Raw genomic sequence first — 19,726 nt, forward strand, 5'->3', positions numbered from 1 at the left:
AATAGTAATTTGTTCCTTTTTCATTTTATTTTTTATTTATAAAATAAAACTAAAGTTTCTTAATTACAAAGTTCATCACAAAATATTAGGATTCTTTTTAAATTTCTTATCATAAATCAACGATTTTTATTGTTTATATTGTCTCTTAATTAGAAATAACTTTTACGATTTTCTACCAATATTTACATATGATTATTTTGAATATTTTGCTACTAATAAACATCGTGTGTCCAAAAGTAACGCTGCCACGGTATATAAATCATGTAAGTATTTAATATTTTACCAGTCAAATCAATAAGAAGTGACAAATTTAGAAGTGAGAGAAGACAAATAAAATTTTAAATAAAAAAAGATAAAATAAACTTTTTCTTCGTGCAAATGAATCTACATTATCGATTTCAATTTTGTATAATAAATCTGAGGATATTTCGAGATAATACAAGACGTTAAGTTTTCTTATCACTCCGTCATCGGTAATACCATTTTATAATTAATGTGTTAGATGTGTTAAAACCTTGCACGATGAGAATCCTGCAATCCAGGATGGTGAAGTTCGTTTTTAATGATATTAGACGAAGGCAATGACTACGAGTTCAAAATTTAATCATATTGAAATGTTAATGTAAAATTATTTTATATTTAACGCGCGTTTCGTATTACGTTAATTTTAATACTTAATGTATTATTATGTAAAATATTAATTTAGTGTACCCCGTGTACATTATATATTGTTTAAATAACTATAAAATTGCCAAAAGTATTGATATTATTGTATTAAGTATTTAAGTATTATTGTTTAACTACTTAAATATTATTAGCAATGTAAAGTGTTAGTACTTTAGTGTTTAATCAGAATTAGATTGAGGAGATTTTCAAAATACATTGGAATATATAGCTATTCATCCTGCAGTACTTGCATTGCGTGATTTTCCATTAAATTTCAATACATCGCAAATATTTTGCAAAGTAATCTAATCGAATTTTCGGTCAAATAAAATCTGAGCATAATGTTCACGTATACGTACAAGCAAGCAATCATTTACTTGATGAAAACAAAACACACACCGCGAAAACGTATCTCTATATTTTAAAATATCAGTATAGTAAAAATCAATTAATGTAAAATCAGTAATGGTGGTACGAGTTACTTTCTCTTTCATCTCAGATTTGAAGGGGCGCCACAATATGAAGTTTATTTTTGACAAAAAATATCAAAAAATATTGAAAACAGCAAATAATTTTGAATTCAGACGTAATTCGAATACCGACTTTTATTAACAAAGTCTCATTTTATCGATGAAGTTTTAAACGAGGAAATAACTTTTTCGAATTCTTGTCTGTGAAAACTATTTTTATTAGTAAACTATTCTCGAAAGAATATATTTTTTGACAACTTTTTTTTTTCAAAGGAAAGAAAACCTTTTCAAAAATTCGAGATAGTCATCTTCTTATTTAAATCTTCATTTTTATAATGATATCTTGTTCATCAAAATTGGTCAAGAATTACGTTTGTATTCATTGTTGGCGTAAACCATCACATATTCATTTGATTTCTTCAACATAACCTAAATTTACCACGCAATCAGCTGAACACGTGGATCAGTGTGACACGTAAAGAAGAGATCGAAATATTTTTTTGTTCAACGTAATTTATATTTAATTTATACAAAATTGTGATAGTGAAGAAGAAACTGTAATTATGAGTGATATTTCTGAAAAATCTCATAAAACTACGTCTGAAACAGAAAATGGGGAAGTATATATTATATATGACTCGACTATGCCAGAAACAAACGAAAATAAATTAGTACCAATCTTCAATTGCGCCTACTCTGACATTACAGATGATTCTAATGATAGTAAAAATATATTAATAGAAACGGTAGAGCCTAATAATAGTACAGATACAAACGTATCTTATCCATTAAATAATGAAGTATATGAAATACATGATTCTACAGTTGAATTGACAAAAGAGAATAAATATCAAAAAATAATGCATTCTGATAAAGTTATTACTAACAATAACATTGAATGTACTGCTACAAAAGCTACTGATAAAGATAATGTTGAAGAAATGACTATAGAAGCTATTACAAACGATATTATTGAACATATACCTGTAGAAACTATTATTGAAGAAACGAATAATTTTGACACTCACAATTCTTCAATGCATAAGGATGATATGATTTCACATAAAATATCAGTAAGCAACAAAACAACTTCATCTCTTTCTGCAATTGCTGTAGAATATGATTCTGATGTAGATACTGAAGATGGTATATGTACCAATACAAATAAAAGTTTGGATCTTAATAAAAATCAAAATAATGAAAATATAGAAATTTTATGTTGTGAGAATACAAATGTATATCGTGTAAAGAATGAAGAGTTATCTAATAAAGATAGTGATAGTGATAGTAATAGTGACAGTGATGATTCTAGTAATAGTAGTGATTCATCAGTAATAGTTATACCAAATGATTCAGATGAAAATAGTGACAATGAAACAAAGAGGTGAGATAGTATTTTTTTTGATATATCGATTTATAAAAAAGTATATATGTTTATAGTATACAAAATATATAAGTAAAAGTTTATTTTTTGTAGAAATAAAATAAAAGATAAAAGACAATCTAATGAAAGGGAATTAAAAAGTGAATTGGATGATCTGCCTCCAATAGAAGATCTTAAAATATCTGTATCTGAAAATTCATGTGATTTAGTTGGAGAAGTGAGTGAACTGTGTTCCTTTCTTTTCTATATTAAAAAATAAGTAATAATTTATTATTTTTATCAAAAACCTTAATTTCATTTTATGTAGGTTGCCTGGATGGTTGAACAATTAGTAGTTGTCCGTCCTAAAGCTGGTAAACCAACTCTTAATTTAGATACTGTCCTTTTTATTGATAAAGGAAAAAGAGCATTGGGCAGGGTATTTGATGTTTTTGGACGAGTTTCTGATCCACATTACTGTGTAAGATTTAATAGTCCTGCACATATAAAAGAAAATGAAATTAATATTGGTATGGCAGTTTATTATTGTCCAAACTCACCATATACATCTATTGTCTTTTTACATGAATTAACTAAGTAAGTTTTAAATATTGAATAGTTCTATTACATGTATAGTACTTCATTTATTAAATATAATTTCCGATTATTTAGAATGAAAGGTACCGATGCTGTTGATGATGATGAAGCTCCAGATTTTTCTGATGATGAGGAAGAAAGGAAATATTATGAAAATTTAAAACAAAAGAAAGTAAATGAAATAATTAGTTCAGAGGACAATATTCCACATAAGCGAAGACGCAAGTCAAGTAAGTTAAATATTTAATTTCTCGTAATTATTATTTCTAACACTATACCTTTTTACTTTTAGCATCGAGTTGGCAGTCCAATCATCCTTGGAACAGAAATATAGGACAAAATTTTAAAGGAAGGAAATCTCAGGTTAGAAATAATGATAGTTCTGGTACATCTAATTCATATAGTTCACCATGGACATCGTTTCCATATTTTAATAATTTAAATTATCCGACTAATTTTCAACAAATGCATTCAACGCATAGTGGACTTTATGGATATATGCCATATTCAAATAACTTGCCAACTAGCAATACAAATCAAAATTCCAACAAGTATAATATTAGCCCTCAATGTATTAATGTAAACAGAAATGAACCATCAATACCAAATCCTAAGATTTCTTTTGGAATGCTTCCTAGGTTTCAATCTGCTACATCAGCAAATGTTAATAGACATAATACATTTCCAGCTCCAAATTTAAGATTTCCACGTACAGATATGTATTGGCAATCACAAACTTCATATGTGACTTCACCTTTATCCTTTTTACCTCCACCACCTCCACCTCCACCTCCATCTTCCATGATACAAATGTTTGATGAACAAAACCATGATACCTCACAATAACAATGTATTGGTATCAAATTAAAATAATAAAACTATAAATAAAAAATATTTCAAATCTTACATATATTTTTTGTTAAATGTTAATATTAATAAAATTTCTTTACTTTGTATAAATATTTATATACAATTTTATGTTTTATGTATATTAAATATAATGTATTCATACATTAATCTCAAATTATTCAATGTATTCAAATATTTCATCTTATTAGCTTAACATAATATTTTGTAATTTTTTCTATACAATTTTATAATCTTAAAATTGATAATGAATAAAATATATTAATACATTTTGAACATAAGAATTGGATAAAGAATATAACTTTCACAATAAGTATATTTGTAAAAATTAATTGTTGAAAGACATTGTTATAATAAAATAAAATTGGTCAACTTGTTAAAAAAGTATCATATTTGTAATTCAACATATTAGGTTTGTCTAATTCTTTCTCAGCAATCATAATATCATTCTTTATTTCTTTTATCAATTCATCTGAAAAGATTTGTTCTTATATATTTAATATTTTTATAATACTTAAAATATAAAAGATATAAAAGAAAAGAAAATTTATTTTACCTATTGATGCAAAATCTCTTTCTTTTCGTATATAACCAGTAACAATCACTTTAAGTTCCTTGTCATAAAAATCATTTGGAAATATTTCTAATATATGAACTTCCTACAAAAAATTATGAAATTAGATTAATAATTATACTATATACTTCATTATAATTCAATTGTATATATATATATATATATATATATTGTTTGCTACTTAACAAATGCTTTTTTCTCATTTTTATAAAATGGATTCCATCCAACACTTGCAACCATTTTATATATCTTTCCATCTAAAGCACCCCAACCATAATATATACCAGTATCAAAATTTTTAGGTAATGAATTAACAACGCTTTCTGAAAAGTTTGCTGAAAAATAATAATCTACATTAGAAACGAATAAAACAGATACATATATATATATATAGATATATATATATATATGTATATAGATATATATATGTGTGTGTGTGTGTTTCAAACCGCGCGAAAATATTCATAAGTAAAACTTTCAATAGATATCATCAATGTAGACGGCAAATTAAAAAAATCTGTATTCGCAATATTGCAGAGATAACGAATTAAGATATCATCATAAAAGCTTATCGTATATAACAACTCGTTAAAAATATCTTAAATATCAGATATATCGTAACATATTAACATATTGCAATGATTTTTACAGAAATTTATTTATAATAGCGTTCGAATTAAATTGAAATTTCTATAGATTTATTTAATTAAATAGGACTTGTGTGTGTGTGTATGTCTATATATATATAATATATTTTATATATATATATATATATATATATAATGAATTACATTGCATTCAATAATAAATAGATTGTATAAAATTGTTGTTATACTTTAAAAAATAGAAATATTTCAATTTCGATAATAGAATCTGTTTTTTCCTTTTTACATTATAATACTTTAGATTGTTATTACATATATAGAATTTTAAATGTATAAGTTGTGATACCTGTAGGAATGCCTAATGCTTTTGAGCCTCTACCAAAACCTCGAACCACTGTACCAGATACAAAACATGGTAATATTTTGTCACTCATTTCACGCATTTGTGTTTCTCAGATTTGTGCCGTAAAGTAATTTTGATAAGCGGATATATGACGTTACAGTAAATGAAACAAATATATTCAATGTTTCTTAATTATTGGGAATACTGATATAACTGTTAGAGTAAATATTTTATTCATTATAAAATCACTATTAATTCTCGATTTTTTTTTATAATACTACGTGGCGATGAGAACATAAGGAACTAGTTAATTTGTACATATGTAGCTTTTTTAATAGCTACTTTTATCTGCGAATGAATACATATAAATGACAAATATTTGTACAGTACTACCAATATAAACGTAATACTATTATATGTTGTTCAAAGATATATCATATTTTACGTTTATTAAGTATGATAATTTAATGATTTTCATAAATTTTAAATAATTACATAAAGCGTGCTGAGTTCGTTAGATAAATTGAAATAAATATGTCAGAAAAGAAACCAAAAGTAATTGTTTTTGATTTAGGTTAGAATGCATATTTTTAATTTATAAAAATATTTTATTATTATTTCTTCTTACTGCTATTTTATTTTCAGACTATACATTATGGCCTTTTTGGGTTGATACACATGTAACACCCCCTTTTGTAAAACGGTTTGTTTTATTGAAATCATATGTAATTGTTTTGTTGTAATATACCAATCACATATCTTCAATATATTCTGTGGTTTTTTTGTACAAATACTTTTACACTAAAATGAATATAATTCAATATTAGATGTAACATATTTCAGGAAAAAAGATGAAATAGTAGATGCACATGGTCAGATTATACATCATTATAAAGATGTACCTGATATATTAAAGAAATTGTCAGAGGAAGGATATGAGCTTGGCGTAGCATCACGCACTTCAGAGATTAAAGGTGCTAAACAATTATTGAACTTACTAGATTGGGAAAAATATTTTAAATATAAGGAGATATATCCCGGTTCCAAAACAACTCATTTTTCACAGTAAGTTCTTTGAAATGTTATAATGCATATGTTATGAATATATTTGAAACTAAAATATAAAAGATATTAGTAATTATGTAAATAATTTTGTTAGGATTAAAAAATTGTCTAATGTCGAGTATAAAGATATGATGTTTTTTGATGATGAACAACGAAACATATCTGATTTAAATAAAATAGGAGTGTTGTCTATATTAGTTAAAAATGGTATGACGCATGAAGTTATAGATCATGGATTGAAAAAGTTTTCCAAATTATAATTATTGTATAATTTAAAACATAATATTGTAAATAATACTATATATACACTTTTTAAGCAGCAATTTATATGTTATATATAACTTTATTCTTATAGCATAAAGTATATGATATAAATATGTTAATTGCATCAGTTCAAGAAAATATAATAATATAAATATTCTTTTACTGTATGTTTTATAAAATGTAATTAATACAAATTATTTGCCATTGTATAGTATTGTAATGGACTACTAACAATGACATCATCATCGCTATTTTTATGTATCATTTTGAAATAAGTTGTACATATTATTTCTGGCTTTTGCAAAGGCATAATTTTAAGAAATTTATCTATTTCATCTTTTGTTAATGAAGTACTCAAAAGATTAGTAAGCCTATCTGAATCAAAATTTTTAAATGGGCAACCTCCTTCATATGTAGGTCCTGGAATTTGTGTCTAAAATTGAAATGAATATATTATTAAAAAAAAAATTACTTCTAACATAGTTTATAATAGAATATAGAACATTAATTAAATACATACACACATAACAGTACAACTGGGAGATTTATAATTTCTATGAGATCCTTCTAAACCATAAAGATGTCTAATACTGTATATAAATTTTTTCGCATCTGTTTGCCATTTATGCATACAAACAGAAGTACAGGTATGTGGTTTAGAATATTCCTCTTTCCAATATTGAATAGCATCATCTATTTTCATTCCACTTTCCTTTAAAAATAGACTGTAATATAAACGAGCATAATGACTAAGACGATGACTTTTCCTCAATACTGTATGAAGATGTTGCATACACAAGGGAAATTTCTGTACTTCAAAATTTATGTTCTTATTATTTATTCTTCCAACGGTAGGTCTATTTCGTGATATATAAAACAGAACTTGTTGCTTGAGAGAATTAAGTCTAACATCATTGTTCACATGCCATGTATGCGATTTAATATGTTTTAAATCTTGTATTAAATAAGTATTAAATAATGCTATCAATAATTTTTTCCATTGCGAACAATATACTATAGCATATCCAGCAGTTAAATCAACCTCTCTTCGTTTGATTAATTCTGGTATTAACTCAAATCTTACTTGAACAAAAATAAAGTAACAGATTTACAAACTTTGTTTAAAAAAATGCACACACCCATATATATATATATATATATATATATATATATAAATGTGTAGTCTAAATGATATATATAGATATATACCTTTGTATTGAAAAATGCAACAATCATCAGTATGATTTTTTGACATAATATGTTTAAAAACTATAGATTGTAAATAGAATACACATATTCTTCGTATATTTAAATTTATCCCATTTTCTTTGTGATTGACCATATCCAATTGCCGTATAATACTTTGAAGAAGACTATTTAATTGTCTAGGTATAATATTATCTAGTCGATGTTTCAATAATAATGTTTCTCTTTGAACCCAATACATCCATAAATCAGTTGATGTTGAAGCTATTAATCTAAAGTATGAATGTAGTCTAATACTGATAAATCATCTTATAATGTGGTGTACATTACAATAACACAATTATACAATTACCTTAATATAAAATGACCAACTTTATCATATGCAGAACCTTCTAATAAATATTGAAAATTTCCATCAAATTCACTAGTTTTGTTGTTATATAAATATTCTAAATATTCTAATCTAGTATATACACATTTTTCCATAACATGCAGACATATCTGTCCACTCGGCGGTTTGATATAAAACATTTTAGATATTGATTAATGTTTCAACGAGAGTTTTATTAATTTCTTATTGACAAATTTTACTCGCTAGATACATTTTCTTTTGAACATTTTTTTCAAAGTTCGCGTTTTTGCGATTTTGTGAATTATTGCATAGTGAAATAATAGTTTTAAGATTGGATACGTAGGTAATAAGAGGACAATGTTTTTATGCATCCAAACTAAGTATGTCAGTATATTATTTTAATTTAATTTAAATCTATTTTGTCTTAATTAATTCCACGATGATTAACCCTTTGCACTCCGCTGTCCCTTCTCATGGGACATTAAAGTTGATTAGTGATTACGGGTAATTGAGTTATTTCAGCGCAACTTTTTGAGACATGCACGTTTCCCTGAAGTTTTCTCTTGAAATGGCACAAGAAATCAAATCAAAATATAGTAAAATTACTAAGGATATATACAAAAAATGTCAGCGCGTTTTGTGTCAAGTGAGAACGCGAGAGGCGTGCTCACGACGATCCGAGCACTTCAAAGGCGCCACTTGAAAAGAGCGATAAGGCAAGTTTGTAGAAGAAAGGTCGGTATGTGAACATAGCACGGACTGTATAGTGAGATTTATAATCATAAATAAGCAAGTCTAAATCTGGAGGAAAAGATTTCTAAAACTGAACTCAGTTTGGTTTGAAGCGCCGCCCGGTATAATTAGATCTAATAACGAGTGAGAAAATCGGAAAAGTGATTTTTCTCTTGGTAAATAAATTGTTTGGTAAAAGTTTTTTTGGTAAACATCATCTTGTGAGTTAGTAATAACAATTAAAAATTTTCAATCCATATATTTATTCATATTTTTTATTAGAACAATGGCAAAACGTTCAAACACGAATGAGTCTCATGACACGAGTAGTAGTGAAGATGAGCTCCAAATAGACGTTTATACAGATATGTTAGAAAGACTAATTGTAGAAGAAAACGATAGCAGTGATAGTGATATCGTCCAAGCAACAAGGCGACGAAAAGACTGCATAGATAGCGACAGCAATGAAAGTGATACGAAAGAAAACACACCGCAACATGACAACGTATCGTCAAGTGAAGAGTGGGAAGATGTCACTGAATCAGGCGTTCCTCCAGTCACGATAAATTTTGACTTACATGACGAAATAGCTGGACCACAACTACCAAATAACGTAAAAGAACCCATAGAATATTTTACATTATATTTTACTGAAGAATTAGCAGACAGTATAATAAAAGAAACGAACAATTATGCCAATGAAGAAATTAGAAAGAAACAACTTTCACGAAAATCTACATGGCACAACTGGCACGATATTACTAAAGAAGAATTTTTAGCATTCATCGCAGTTATCCTAAATATGGGATTGATTCAACTGCCAAATATTCAAGAATACTGGTCTACCGCTTCCAATAGTAGAATTCCTTTCTTTCCAGAAACATTCACTAGGGCCAGATTTATGCAAATATTTTGGATGCTACATTTGAAGAAACCCACGCAAAGAAATGCGACGATAAGAACTCGTATCCAAAAGGTTAGCAATTATTTAGAATATATAGATGACAAGTTTAGACAATACTTCATACCGTATAAAGCAGTCGTGGTGGATGAATCTATTGTAAAATGCAAAGGTAGAATAGCATTTATTACCTATAATCCGAACAAGCCAACGAAATGGGGTATACGCATATATGCGCTAACGGATTCAAAAACTGGATATTTATTTACAATACTTCCGTATTACGGCAGCATAACTTCCGATAACATTTCCCGGTCTGATCTTCCAGTAACGACCAGGATTCCACTACATTTATATAATAAGTTGTTAAATAGAATTCCTGATGCAAAAGGATACCACATGTACACTGACAGATATTATACCAGCATTCTATTAGCAGAAGAATTGTTAAAGATGAATTGTCATCTTACTGGCACTATACAAGTTAATCGAAAAGGCGTACCGACACAAATAAAAAAACCAAAATTTTCAAGAAAAACAACAGTTGCATACAGGAAGAATAGCACTACGCTTCTTGCGTGGAAAGACAAAAGAATTATCACAATACTCACTAATTATTACAACACACAACTGCAATCTACCCACAGAACATTACGCGGTGGACATATTGTAACAGTCAATAAGCCTGAAATGGTGTTAGAATACATGGCAAATATGGGTGGTGTGGATCGTGCGGATCAATACGCTTCGACATATTGTTTTCTCTGTAAGTCACTGAAATGGTGGAGGAAGTTATTTTTTTGGGGGTTGGAAATGTGTGTCATTAATTCATACATTATTTATCGAATCTCAAAACAAACAAATAACGAAACGCCAATGACGCACCACAAGTTTGTCAAGGTACTCATTGACCAATTGAGGGGTGATTTTCGTGAATCTAGAACGCGTCCATCCACATCTTCTGCGGACAATAGATTAGAGAATAAACTACATATTCCTGATGTGGGACAAAGAAAACGGGATTGCATTGTTTGTTCTGACAGGAAAACACCTGGTGGCAGGCGTCAAACAACTTATTATTGTCAAACGTGCACTAATCAGCCTGCAATGCATTTTGGGGAGTGTTTTAAAGTTTATCACACTGTACTAAATTATAAAAAATAAAATATTGATTTTTTTACAAATATACATTTCTCGATTTCAACCAATTCATATAAGTCCAATATCATTATAATAAGTTAGTTAGTTTCAAAACCATACTAAATAATACGAGGGTCTGTAAATGCACGTTTCTGCCACAAAGTAGCGCACTGATTAGCTGATAGCCAACGTCCAGAATGATTCGGAGTGCAAAGGGTTTAAGACTAAAAAGAAAAGAAACTAATTTTACTAGATGGAATGCTTAAAATGTTCCTAGATTTCATGCGCCGCCTATTGACTATGCCGCGAAGTGCGATAATAGTATTAAAGAGTGTTGTTACAAATACAATACTTACCATGCTTCATTTTTTCTATTTTTCTTTATGTTCATAAGATGCATGCAAAAATTTGATAAAAAACTTCATACACTCTCAACTATTACTCCATCTGAAGTTATTAAAAAGCAAACAAATTCAGCAATTAAGATTTGAAACTCGAATTCTTTGACGGAAAACTGAATGTTAATACAAGAGACCTTACTTTGTACCTACTTATTTCCGTTTGTAATTCTTAACTGAATGTTTTGTGATTCTGATTTTATATTCTATGTAATTATTTGAAAATGTCAAAAAAACCTAACAAAACTGTATGGGTAAGAGGAGGCAAAAGGACCAATAATCCAGAAGACAAATATTACTTTGGTATTATTTATAATTACAATAGTAATATAAACTCTTGAATGTTTTATCAATTATTTATAAAGTCATAGGAAATATGCAAAATATGCAAATAGAATATGTCCAATCTAAAAAAGAGTATTCATTAATTCCATGGATTTTGTCATAATTGCGATATTAGTTATATTGTCAATGTTAATAATTAGTTTATTAATAACGTTAAATTTTATTATACTGTATCATACAGGACATGATGATCGTGTTGGAAGAACAAGCGATGGAACATTTGGAAATAGACGTCGTGTGTCTTTTAAACCTCAAGGAAGATCGAACAGAGATATATCAAGAAGTTTAACTTTGACATTAGATAATGATATTCCAATGGCAGGAACTTCCAATAATAACAATAGACAAGTCATTGTTTGGAGAAGGAGTAGAGGTTTATCTCGAGGAAGAAATAGTCCTTTACCACATAGAGCACTTCGTAATGGTATCTTATCAATGTCTCAATCACTACCTGCTGGTGAAACTAGCTGGTATAAAATTACGGTAAATATTTCGAGTTAATGTGTGATTGTTTTTATTTATATACTATTTATATGTATACTTATCTATTTATTTTTTAGATACCATTTGGGGCAAAATATACAAAAGATTATATTTTGAGTAGTCTTAATAGCATTGCTTCAGAAGCTTTTGTACCTATAATGGTAAATACATTTATAATAGATATTTTATAATTCCTGTCTATTAATTCAACTTTCCAGACTTTTAATGTTTTTTTGAAAATTATTTGTAGTATAAGACCTCAGGAAATGAAGCATCCTTTTATGTTGATAGTCAAAAAGCAGCAAATGTTCTTCTTCATTGTGATCGTAAAATTACAACAACAAATGGATTTAAACTTCGAGTAAAAATTAAATTAGGACTTCCACAGTGTGAAATCAGTGATGCTTTAAAAGAAAGATTAAAGCAAGCTATGATTAAACGATATGTTCCAGAAACAAATGCTTTAGATTTATCGAAATTTCATCATGATCCTGGTTGGTCAAGCAATTAATTTATGATTTTTGCATGGAATTATTAAATTACTTATTATTATAAAATACTTATTTAGTATAAAATATGTTTTTGTTATAGACCTTATTGCGGATTACTTTTGTGCGCTATCTCGACCAATTATGTTAATGGCAGTGTTAGATATTGTTTCCGAGTATATACCCACGTTAGAAGCATTGAACCTAGACGGTAACAAGTTACATATGATTGAAAAACTTGATGTACTATATAAAAAATTTCCAAGATTAAAAATACTTTATATAGGAGATAATAAGGTAAATCATATATATATATATATATATACATAAATCTAACAAAATACAAATATATATAATGTAAAAAAACATACATATATATGTATTTGTTGTAGATAAAAGAAATGGGGCAGTTAGATGCTATAAAAGAATTACAATTAGAAGAATTAAGATTGGCAGGAAATCCTGTCTCCAATAGGTATATGTCTCGTCAAAGTGACTATATTAGGTAATGTATTATTATATTTTACATAATTTTTTCTTTATTTTTAATGAAAAACATTTGCCAAAGAATGTAGAATATGTATTTTGATAAATTTCTACAAATATTGTCAATATTTAATCTTTGATTTTATATGTGAATATTATTAACGATTTTTATATTAAATACAATTCTTTATGTTTAATTAATAAAATTAATTAATATCTGCATTCTTTGATAATTTATTATATAATAATACAATAAATTTTTTTGTTATCACAACTAACTTGGAGTTTTTGTGTTTCTGGTTCTTCTTTCTTAACAACAGCGGTGTACGGAAAATATTTCCTAAGCTTTTAAGACTGGTAAGGAAATAATCTAATTATTGAGTATATAATAGAAGAAGTTATATTATATTGTATTAAGAAAATAATTATGTATAAATATAATAATGATTTTACTAAAAGTTTATCTGTTTTAAAGGATGGTATGGAATTACCACGTCCAATATTATTTGACGTTGCAAATGATACAACAAAAATGCCTCCTACTCAACGATTATTTGTCACAGATACTAAAGCACAAGACATAGCAAGTCAATTCTTGCAACAATATTTTATTATTTTTGATAGTGAAAATAGGCATCTATTATTAGATGCATACGATGAGCATGCACGTTTCAGTTTGACAGTGATAAATAATCCTCAAAATACTGACAAGTAAGTGAAAAAATTTATAATATATTATACTTTTTACGATATATTATAGATCATAATGTTATTGTAAATTATTGGAATTTTCAGATTAAGTGCATATCTTTCAGAGAATAGAAATTTGTTTAGAATAATTAATAATAATAAGAGGCAAAAATTATTAAAGCAAGGTAAATTACCAGTCCTATCTTTTATAATAGGACTACCACGAATAAAGCATCACTTAAATACCTTTACAATGGATGTCAGTATTGTAAGCGTAAGTTAATATTATTTGAAGAATATTAAGAAGAAATTTTTTATATACTATATAAATAAGTTGATAAATAAAATTTACTTTTCTTTTTTTTTTTTTTTTTTCCTATTACAGGAAGGAATGATGTTAATCACAGTAACAGGATTATTTGACGAATTGAATAATAAAGGTGATCAATTACGTTATTTCAATAGGACATTTATCATAATACCAAAAGGAAGTGGCTATTGCATCTGTAATGAGCAATTGCATATTAGTCTTCCTACCGAAGAACAACGTAAAAAATTAATCACTGATAATTTCTCAGTACAAATGTCTGATATACCAAGTGGATCTAAAACTTTAACAGAAATACAATCGCCGCAATTAACAGAAGACGTAAAACAAAAAATGGCTTTAACATTAAGTCAAGAAACGAACATGAATTCAGAATGGAGTTTGAAATGTTTGCAGGAAGTTCACTGGAATTATGAAAATGCAATTTTAGCTTTTCAAGAACTTTTCAAACATGGACGAATACCGTCGGAAGCATTTGTGAAATAAAGATTGTATTATAGGTAAAAAATATGAAAAAAATACTTCATTCTGCATTCAAATTTTTCCTTAAACAATTTTAATTCTCACAGCCTTCAAAGTAATACGTACAAAGTTGATTAGTTTTGTAGATAAAAATGAGATGTGTTAGTTTCTAATCAAATACTGTTGCTATCTTTTTTGTATTCTGTGCTAAAAAAAAGAAAAAAAAAGAAAAAAAAAGAAAAAAAAAAAAAAGAAAAAAACAACAAAAAAAAAAAAAAAGAAAGAAAAAGAAACAAGCAGAAGCAAGTTTAATTTGAATTGAAAAATTATAATTGTTATTAAATTTACAGTTACTTACAGATTTTAAAATGTAATATCTATTGTGAAGCAATGTATATGATGAGGTTCATATAATAGCATTATATCATAATTACTGTTGTAATTAATTAACACGAAAATTAATGTCGCGTATGACAAGTATTTACATACCATGTAATGAATTTTTCTTTTTGGACAATTATTATTAATTATTCATTTTTTGTATGTATGACTTAGTAATCAATTTGATAAAATATTTATCAAAACAATTTACTATACTCAAAAAATGTGTATATTACTAATAACATTGATTTACAATTAGTATGATTTTCTTTTCTTTATTTTTATAATTTTTATCTTTTTTCTTAATTTCTTTTTTTTTTTATAATATAGTTTACTATTTTATAATATAATATGTAAAAGAATTTGAAGAAATTATTAAGGAAAAATATTTATACACACACACACACAAACATAAATAATTGTATATAAAATTTAATGAACATTTTAGATTTCAAAGGAAATTAACTATTATAAATAATGCTGTGTTAAACAATTTATTTTCTGAAAACATTTGATAGATTAATTAATATCATAGTTCTCCCTTTTGTTCTAAAATTCAAGTGAGTTAATTACTTAAATATTAAAATATATAACATAAAGTAGAAGATATTTTTACTAATACTATCAGATGTTTTCAGAAACTTTAAAAAAGATTGTATGATTTTGATAGATATAAGGGACAAATGTAATTAAAAAAATGATATTATAAATTATTATAAAAATCTGTTTTAAAGAAAGAAATCCTGCTGTTAGACTAGACTAGTCATTTTAAAAATCAAATGTTTAGATGTATATGATGTGAGTGTAAATTGTTTACATGCAAGTTTTTTCTATGATTGTAAATTAATTATTACGACTTCATATATTGTTTGTTTTCAAGTATTTATATTACATAAAATTATTATTTCTTTTTTATACGTTTTTATTATCAATCTGTTAAAAATAAGATACAAATATCATATATTTATAATATCCAATTATTACAAAATATAACTTATAAATTCTGATAATTAAATCAACTGGTAAAATTAATTTGCTATAATTGTAGCCTATTATCTTGTTAAAACAAATGACGACGTGTGGATTAAAACAAAAATATATGCTATATTATATATAGCAACGACGAATATGTAATATACATATATGCATCGTATATTTAAGATTGCACGTTCATGCATTAAGTGTATATTATGCATTAAATAAACACAACTGATGATATGCATACGTACACACAGATAAAAATGAAAAAGATATATATATATATATATAGATAAAAATGATGATTTCAAAAAAAATAAAGATCTAATTTGCCAGACTGAATATCAGATTTACATAAAGAAAGTGTCGAAGAATTTATTAAGAAAGCTGATTTTATTATTTTTTTTATTATTTTAATTATTTACTTAGTTGTTTATTTTATTATTCATAGGAAATAAGTTGAATTTTACAATATATGAAACAAATTTGAACACTTTAAACAATTTATACTCACATTTTATACAAATAATAATTATAATTTATTTTAATAAAATATGTATTAGGTCGAATCATAAATAATTTACGATGCAGCTGAGTAGAATCTATTGTTCATATCTATCCAATATAAGTTACCGGGACAAACAAGTTTTTGCTTTTACTAAATAGATAAGAGTTCAATTGATATTCTGACAAATATTTTGTGTGGGGGCATGTTACATTAAACTATTATTTCTAACCCCCAAAATGTTGAATGAATGATGAGAGGAATTATGTGATGCTTTAGGAATTTAAACAAAACAATAGGGCTAAGGAGACATCTGAAAAAATATCCATTGTTTATAGTGAAGGACTAATAACCGATCGGGCAATTAGAAATAAATTTGCCAAATTTCATTCTGCAGATATGACTTTAGAAACGAACCGAAGGCGGGACATCCTTTCGACTTCTAAAAAAAATATTGGAACAAAATCCACGTCAATCAACAAGAGATATAACAAAAAGGTTAAATATTTCACAATCAATTGTTTATCGCCACTTGTAGAAATTAGGGAGTCAGCAAGTAGGAATATGAAAGCAAAATAAATGTTTGATAAAAAATAATTCACTTATGATTCAACCTAATTGTTATTTTACCTATTGGTACTACTTATAAAATTTTATATTTTTAATACAATGTCATATTATTTTATGTATTACAATTACCTCTACTTTTAATTCTTTATTTCTAATATTGTAATATATATATATATTTTATAAACTTGTTGTAGCTAAAAATGAATAGTAATAAAATGGATTTCATGTTTATTACAATGTTATATATACAGGATGTTTATCCATGGACATACTAGGAAATTATCTTGTAATTTGTTCTCTATTAAGGAGAACAGACCTAATTCTTGAATAAAGAATATAGGTTAAAGGATGAACTATACTTACTTTCTTTTTTCCTTTTTATATTTTTATTTTCATAGGATAGTGAATAGTCTTAATAAGAAAAATTTATATGGCTGTGTCTTAGTCACAAAGAGCCTGTAAAATTTTTTTTTTACTAATGATCTTTTCAAGTTAGGAAGATGTCTATAATTTGTTTTAACATATTCATGCAATAGGGGTCATTTGCAATCAAAATCATATTTAGTAAAAAATTATTATTATGCACTGAAATTTAATATATTGTAATTATTTATTTATTTAATTTTATAATTATATGAAATTTATTTTATTATTATAAAATTGTATTATAATCCGCGTATCATGTTTTAATTTGGAATCGTATTTTTCATGGCGGTAATTTACATTCGTAAACTCAAACTCGCGTGTGCTAACATAACCTATTCCTTGTGATTAGGTACGATTTATGCAGTCGTTCGTGTGTGTTTAAAACGTGTTAGCGATTTTAGCATTTTTCATATTTATTAGGATTTATTACATATCATAAAAATTAAATTTTTCTCTGATAGTATTATTTAATAATATTTTTAGTATAATAATAAAATAACTAATATGGTTGTTTTTACTTGTAATCATTGCGGGGAAACTTTACAAAAACCACGTGTTTCTAAACACTATCAATTTCAGTGTCGTAACAAACCTTATTTAACATGTGTGGATTGTTTAAAAGATTTTCGGTAAGTATTTGTTAATTTCCATTTTTGGAATATATTCTATTTGAAGTCAAAACAATTTAAGGGAACAAGAATATGTACAACATACAAAATGTATAACTGAGGCAGAACGATATGGTGGTAAAGACTATGTTCCAAAATCTACAGCTTGTAAAGGTGAACGTAAACAACAAGAATGGCTTAAAATTGTAAATAATGTACTTGAGACAGATAAAGATTTGTCTACTGCAGAAAAAAATTTTTTACAAGCTTTGTCAAAATGTGAAAACATTCCCAGGAAAAAAGTCAAATTCATCAATTTTATTAATAATGCATTTGGATATAAAACAAATAAGTTAATAGTTGAAAGTGTTTGGGCAAAAATGGAAAAAGCTTATCAACAGGCAGTAAATAATAATGTAAAGCAAGAACAAATTAGAGGTAAGTTTGAGTAATCTTATATTTGAAAATTATGTTATTACTCGATTTTAAATCTTCTTGTTTGAATTGTAGAGCCCAATGGTAATCATAAAGTAGAAGTTCATACGGAAGAAGATAAAAGTTTGAAAAATAACGTGGATAATAATATCGCAGAAAATCAAAATAATGAAAATATATTTAAAGAAAATAAATGTGATAAACAAAGTAATACGAATAATGGATTGTCTGACAACAACTGCACTGAGAAATTGGAATCTTCGAGCAAAAAAAAGAAATCTAAGAAAAGAAAGCTCTCTCCATCAATGAAGAACGCAGAGGAATCTCCTGTTACTAAAAAAAATAATATGGATGATCTGAATGTAATTTCAGAAACTTTAAATGAAGTCAAAAATAAAAATACATTGGAAACAACTAAATTTAATTGGAAAAATACTATTTTAAATATAGTATCTGTCAAAGGTGAGATATCTTTAAAGAAACTGCAAAAAAGGGTACGCACACAATACACAAATCATTGTCAAGCTGAAATAACAGATGAAAAGTTCATTAATAAATTTAATAAGAAACTTAACAAAATGACTGAAATTATTGTATCTGAACAAAAAATAAGACTGGCATAGATATATAAATTATTGACAACAAAAATTTGTGTTAATATTTGAAATTTAAATATGTTAAAAACAAAATTATTGAGAACTGTTTAAGAAATAGATACAATGTGATAAAATCTAAAAACATTTTATTTTTTTTTTTTACCACCATACCTTAACTCAACTTAATAGGAATCTATTTAGAAAAATTAAGTACCAAATATTAAAGATCTATTATGCTTTCGAATATTTGGAATCAATTATGATAATATTTTATTGGTATTATTTATTTATTTATTTATTTATTTATTTTTCTTTTTTTTTTTTTTTTAGAGATATGAAATTATAACTTTCAATATTTAAATGGAATTTATTTGTATGGAAATATTTTGATTCAATGAACTC

At 26.3% G+C, this 19,726-nt stretch overlaps 5 protein-coding genes and 1 long non-coding RNA gene across 11 annotated transcripts; 3 read left to right on the forward strand and 3 right to left on the reverse strand.

Annotated features, from left to right (window-relative positions):
- Window positions 1–122: 122 nt before the first annotated feature.
- Window positions 123–4,064, forward strand: LOC124953920 (H/ACA ribonucleoprotein complex non-core subunit NAF1). The gene is made up of 5 exons (XM_047505988.1): window positions 123–2,520; window positions 2,614–2,737; window positions 2,828–3,096; window positions 3,172–3,326; window positions 3,389–4,064. Exons 1-5 carry the CDS (start codon window positions 1,700–1,702, stop codon window positions 3,940–3,942), a joined length of 1,923 nt encoding a protein of 640 aa, XP_047361944.1. The 5' UTR covers window positions 123–1,699; the 3' UTR covers window positions 3,943–4,064.
- Window positions 3,375–5,814, reverse strand: LOC124953926 (riboflavin kinase). Of its 2 annotated transcripts, XR_007102370.1 has the most exons (5): window positions 5,489–5,814; window positions 4,724–4,872; window positions 4,520–4,622; window positions 4,047–4,435; window positions 3,375–3,974 (listed from the first exon to the last, which is right to left on the reverse strand). XR_007102370.1 is itself a non-coding variant. In XM_047505998.1 (4 exons), exons 1-4 carry the CDS (start codon window positions 5,583–5,585, stop codon window positions 4,332–4,334), a joined length of 453 nt encoding a protein of 150 aa, XP_047361954.1. In that variant the 5' UTR covers window positions 5,586–5,814; the 3' UTR covers window positions 3,375–4,331. The 2 variants fall into 2 exon arrangements, 1 of the variants encoding a protein (XP_047361954.1); XM_047505998.1 differs by having other exon boundaries at window positions 3,375–4,435.
- On the forward strand, window positions 5,523–7,347 carry LOC124953925 (magnesium-dependent phosphatase 1-like). The gene is made up of 4 exons (XM_047505997.1): window positions 5,523–6,059; window positions 6,131–6,188; window positions 6,329–6,550; window positions 6,645–7,347. The coding sequence occupies exons 1-4, from the start codon at window positions 6,020–6,022 to the stop codon at window positions 6,808–6,810; spliced, it is 486 nt and encodes a 161-aa protein (XP_047361953.1). The 5' UTR covers window positions 5,523–6,019; the 3' UTR covers window positions 6,811–7,347.
- On the reverse strand, window positions 5,702–11,379 carry LOC124953923 (DNA primase large subunit-like). Of its 2 annotated transcripts, XM_047505994.1 has the most exons (6): window positions 10,617–11,379; window positions 8,373–8,934; window positions 8,024–8,292; window positions 7,335–7,897; window positions 6,114–7,247; window positions 5,702–5,833 (listed from the first exon to the last, which is right to left on the reverse strand). In XM_047505994.1, exons 2-5 carry the CDS (start codon window positions 8,549–8,551, stop codon window positions 6,999–7,001), a joined length of 1,260 nt encoding a protein of 419 aa, XP_047361950.1. In that variant the 5' UTR covers window positions 8,552–8,934; window positions 10,617–11,379; the 3' UTR covers window positions 5,702–5,833; window positions 6,114–6,998. The 2 variants fall into 2 exon arrangements, with proteins under 2 accessions (XP_047361950.1, XP_047361949.1); XM_047505993.1 differs by having other exon boundaries at window positions 8,373–11,379.
- On the forward strand, window positions 7,498–11,193 carry LOC124953922 (piggyBac transposable element-derived protein 4-like). Of its 2 annotated transcripts, none has more exons than XM_047505990.1 (2): window positions 7,498–9,311; window positions 9,387–11,193. In XM_047505990.1, exon 2 carries the CDS (start codon window positions 9,391–9,393, stop codon window positions 11,167–11,169), a length of 1,779 nt encoding a protein of 592 aa, XP_047361946.1. In that variant the 5' UTR covers window positions 7,498–9,311; window positions 9,387–9,390; the 3' UTR covers window positions 11,170–11,193. The 2 variants fall into 2 exon arrangements, with proteins under 2 accessions (XP_047361946.1, XP_047361947.1); XM_047505991.1 differs by having other exon boundaries at window positions 7,498–9,296.
- A 443-nt stretch (window positions 11,380–11,822) lies between the features above and the next one.
- On the reverse strand, window positions 11,823–19,661 carry LOC124953927. Of its 3 annotated transcripts, none has more exons than XR_007102373.1 (3): window positions 17,623–19,661; window positions 12,068–12,775; window positions 11,823–11,950 (listed from the first exon to the last, which is right to left on the reverse strand). It is a non-coding gene; the product is annotated as an uncharacterized LOC124953927 (long non-coding RNA). The 3 variants fall into 3 exon arrangements; XR_007102371.1 differs by lacking the exon at window positions 17,623–19,661 and adding an exon at window positions 12,965–15,357; XR_007102372.1 differs by lacking the exon at window positions 17,623–19,661 and having other exon boundaries at window positions 12,068–12,524; window positions 12,630–12,958.
- Between the last annotated feature and the right edge of the window lie 65 nt (window positions 19,662–19,726).

Source organism: Vespa velutina, chromosome 13 (assembly GCF_912470025.1).
Source record: "Vespa velutina chromosome 13, iVesVel2.1, whole genome shotgun sequence".
Classification (NCBI taxonomy): Eukaryota; Metazoa; Arthropoda; class Insecta; order Hymenoptera; family Vespidae; genus Vespa; species Vespa velutina.

Bases quoted from the DNA above. Each gene is read 5' to 3' on its own strand.
- LOC124953920 (XM_047505988.1), top strand. From the start codon at position 1,700: ATGAGTGATATTTCTGAAAAATCTCATAAAACTACGTCTGAAACAGAA. The intron at 2,521-2,613 runs GTGAGATAGTAT...TATTTTTTGTAG, and splicing joins AGTGACAATGAAACAAAGAG to AAATAAAATAAAAGATAAAA. The intron at 2,738-2,827 runs GTGAGTGAACTG...CATTTTATGTAG, and splicing joins CATGTGATTTAGTTGGAGAA to GTTGCCTGGATGGTTGAACA.
- LOC124953926 (XM_047505998.1), bottom strand. From the start codon at position 5,585: ATGCGTGAAATGAGTGACAAAATATTACCATGTTTTGTATCTGGTACA. The intron at 4,873-5,488 runs GTATCACAACTT...ATTATTTTTCAG, and splicing joins AGCATTAGGCATTCCTACAG to CAAACTTTTCAGAAAGCGTT. The intron at 4,436-4,519 runs GTAAAATAAATT...AAATCTTTTCAG, and splicing joins AAGAGATTTTGCATCAATAG to ATGAATTGATAAAAGAAATA.
- LOC124953925 (XM_047505997.1), top strand. From the start codon at position 6,020: ATGTCAGAAAAGAAACCAAAAGTAATTGTTTTTGATTTAG. The intron at 6,189-6,328 runs GTTTGTTTTATT...AACATATTTCAG, and splicing joins ACACCCCCTTTTGTAAAACG to GAAAAAAGATGAAATAGTAG. The intron at 6,551-6,644 runs GTAAGTTCTTTG...TAATTTTGTTAG, and splicing joins AAAACAACTCATTTTTCACA to GATTAAAAAATTGTCTAATG.
- LOC124953923 (XM_047505994.1), bottom strand. From the start codon at position 8,551: ATGTTTTATATCAAACCGCCGAGTGGACAGATATGTCTGCATGTTATG. The intron at 8,293-8,372 runs GTAATTGTATAA...TTCATACTTTAG, and splicing joins GTTGGTCATTTTATATTAAG to ATTAATAGCTTCAACATCAA. The intron at 7,898-8,023 runs GTATATATCTAT...TTTTTGTTCAAG, and splicing joins TTGCATTTTTCAATACAAAG to TAAGATTTGAGTTAATACCA.
- LOC124953922 (XM_047505990.1), top strand. From the start codon at position 9,391: ATGGCAAAACGTTCAAACACGAATGAGTCTCATGACACGAGTAGTAGT.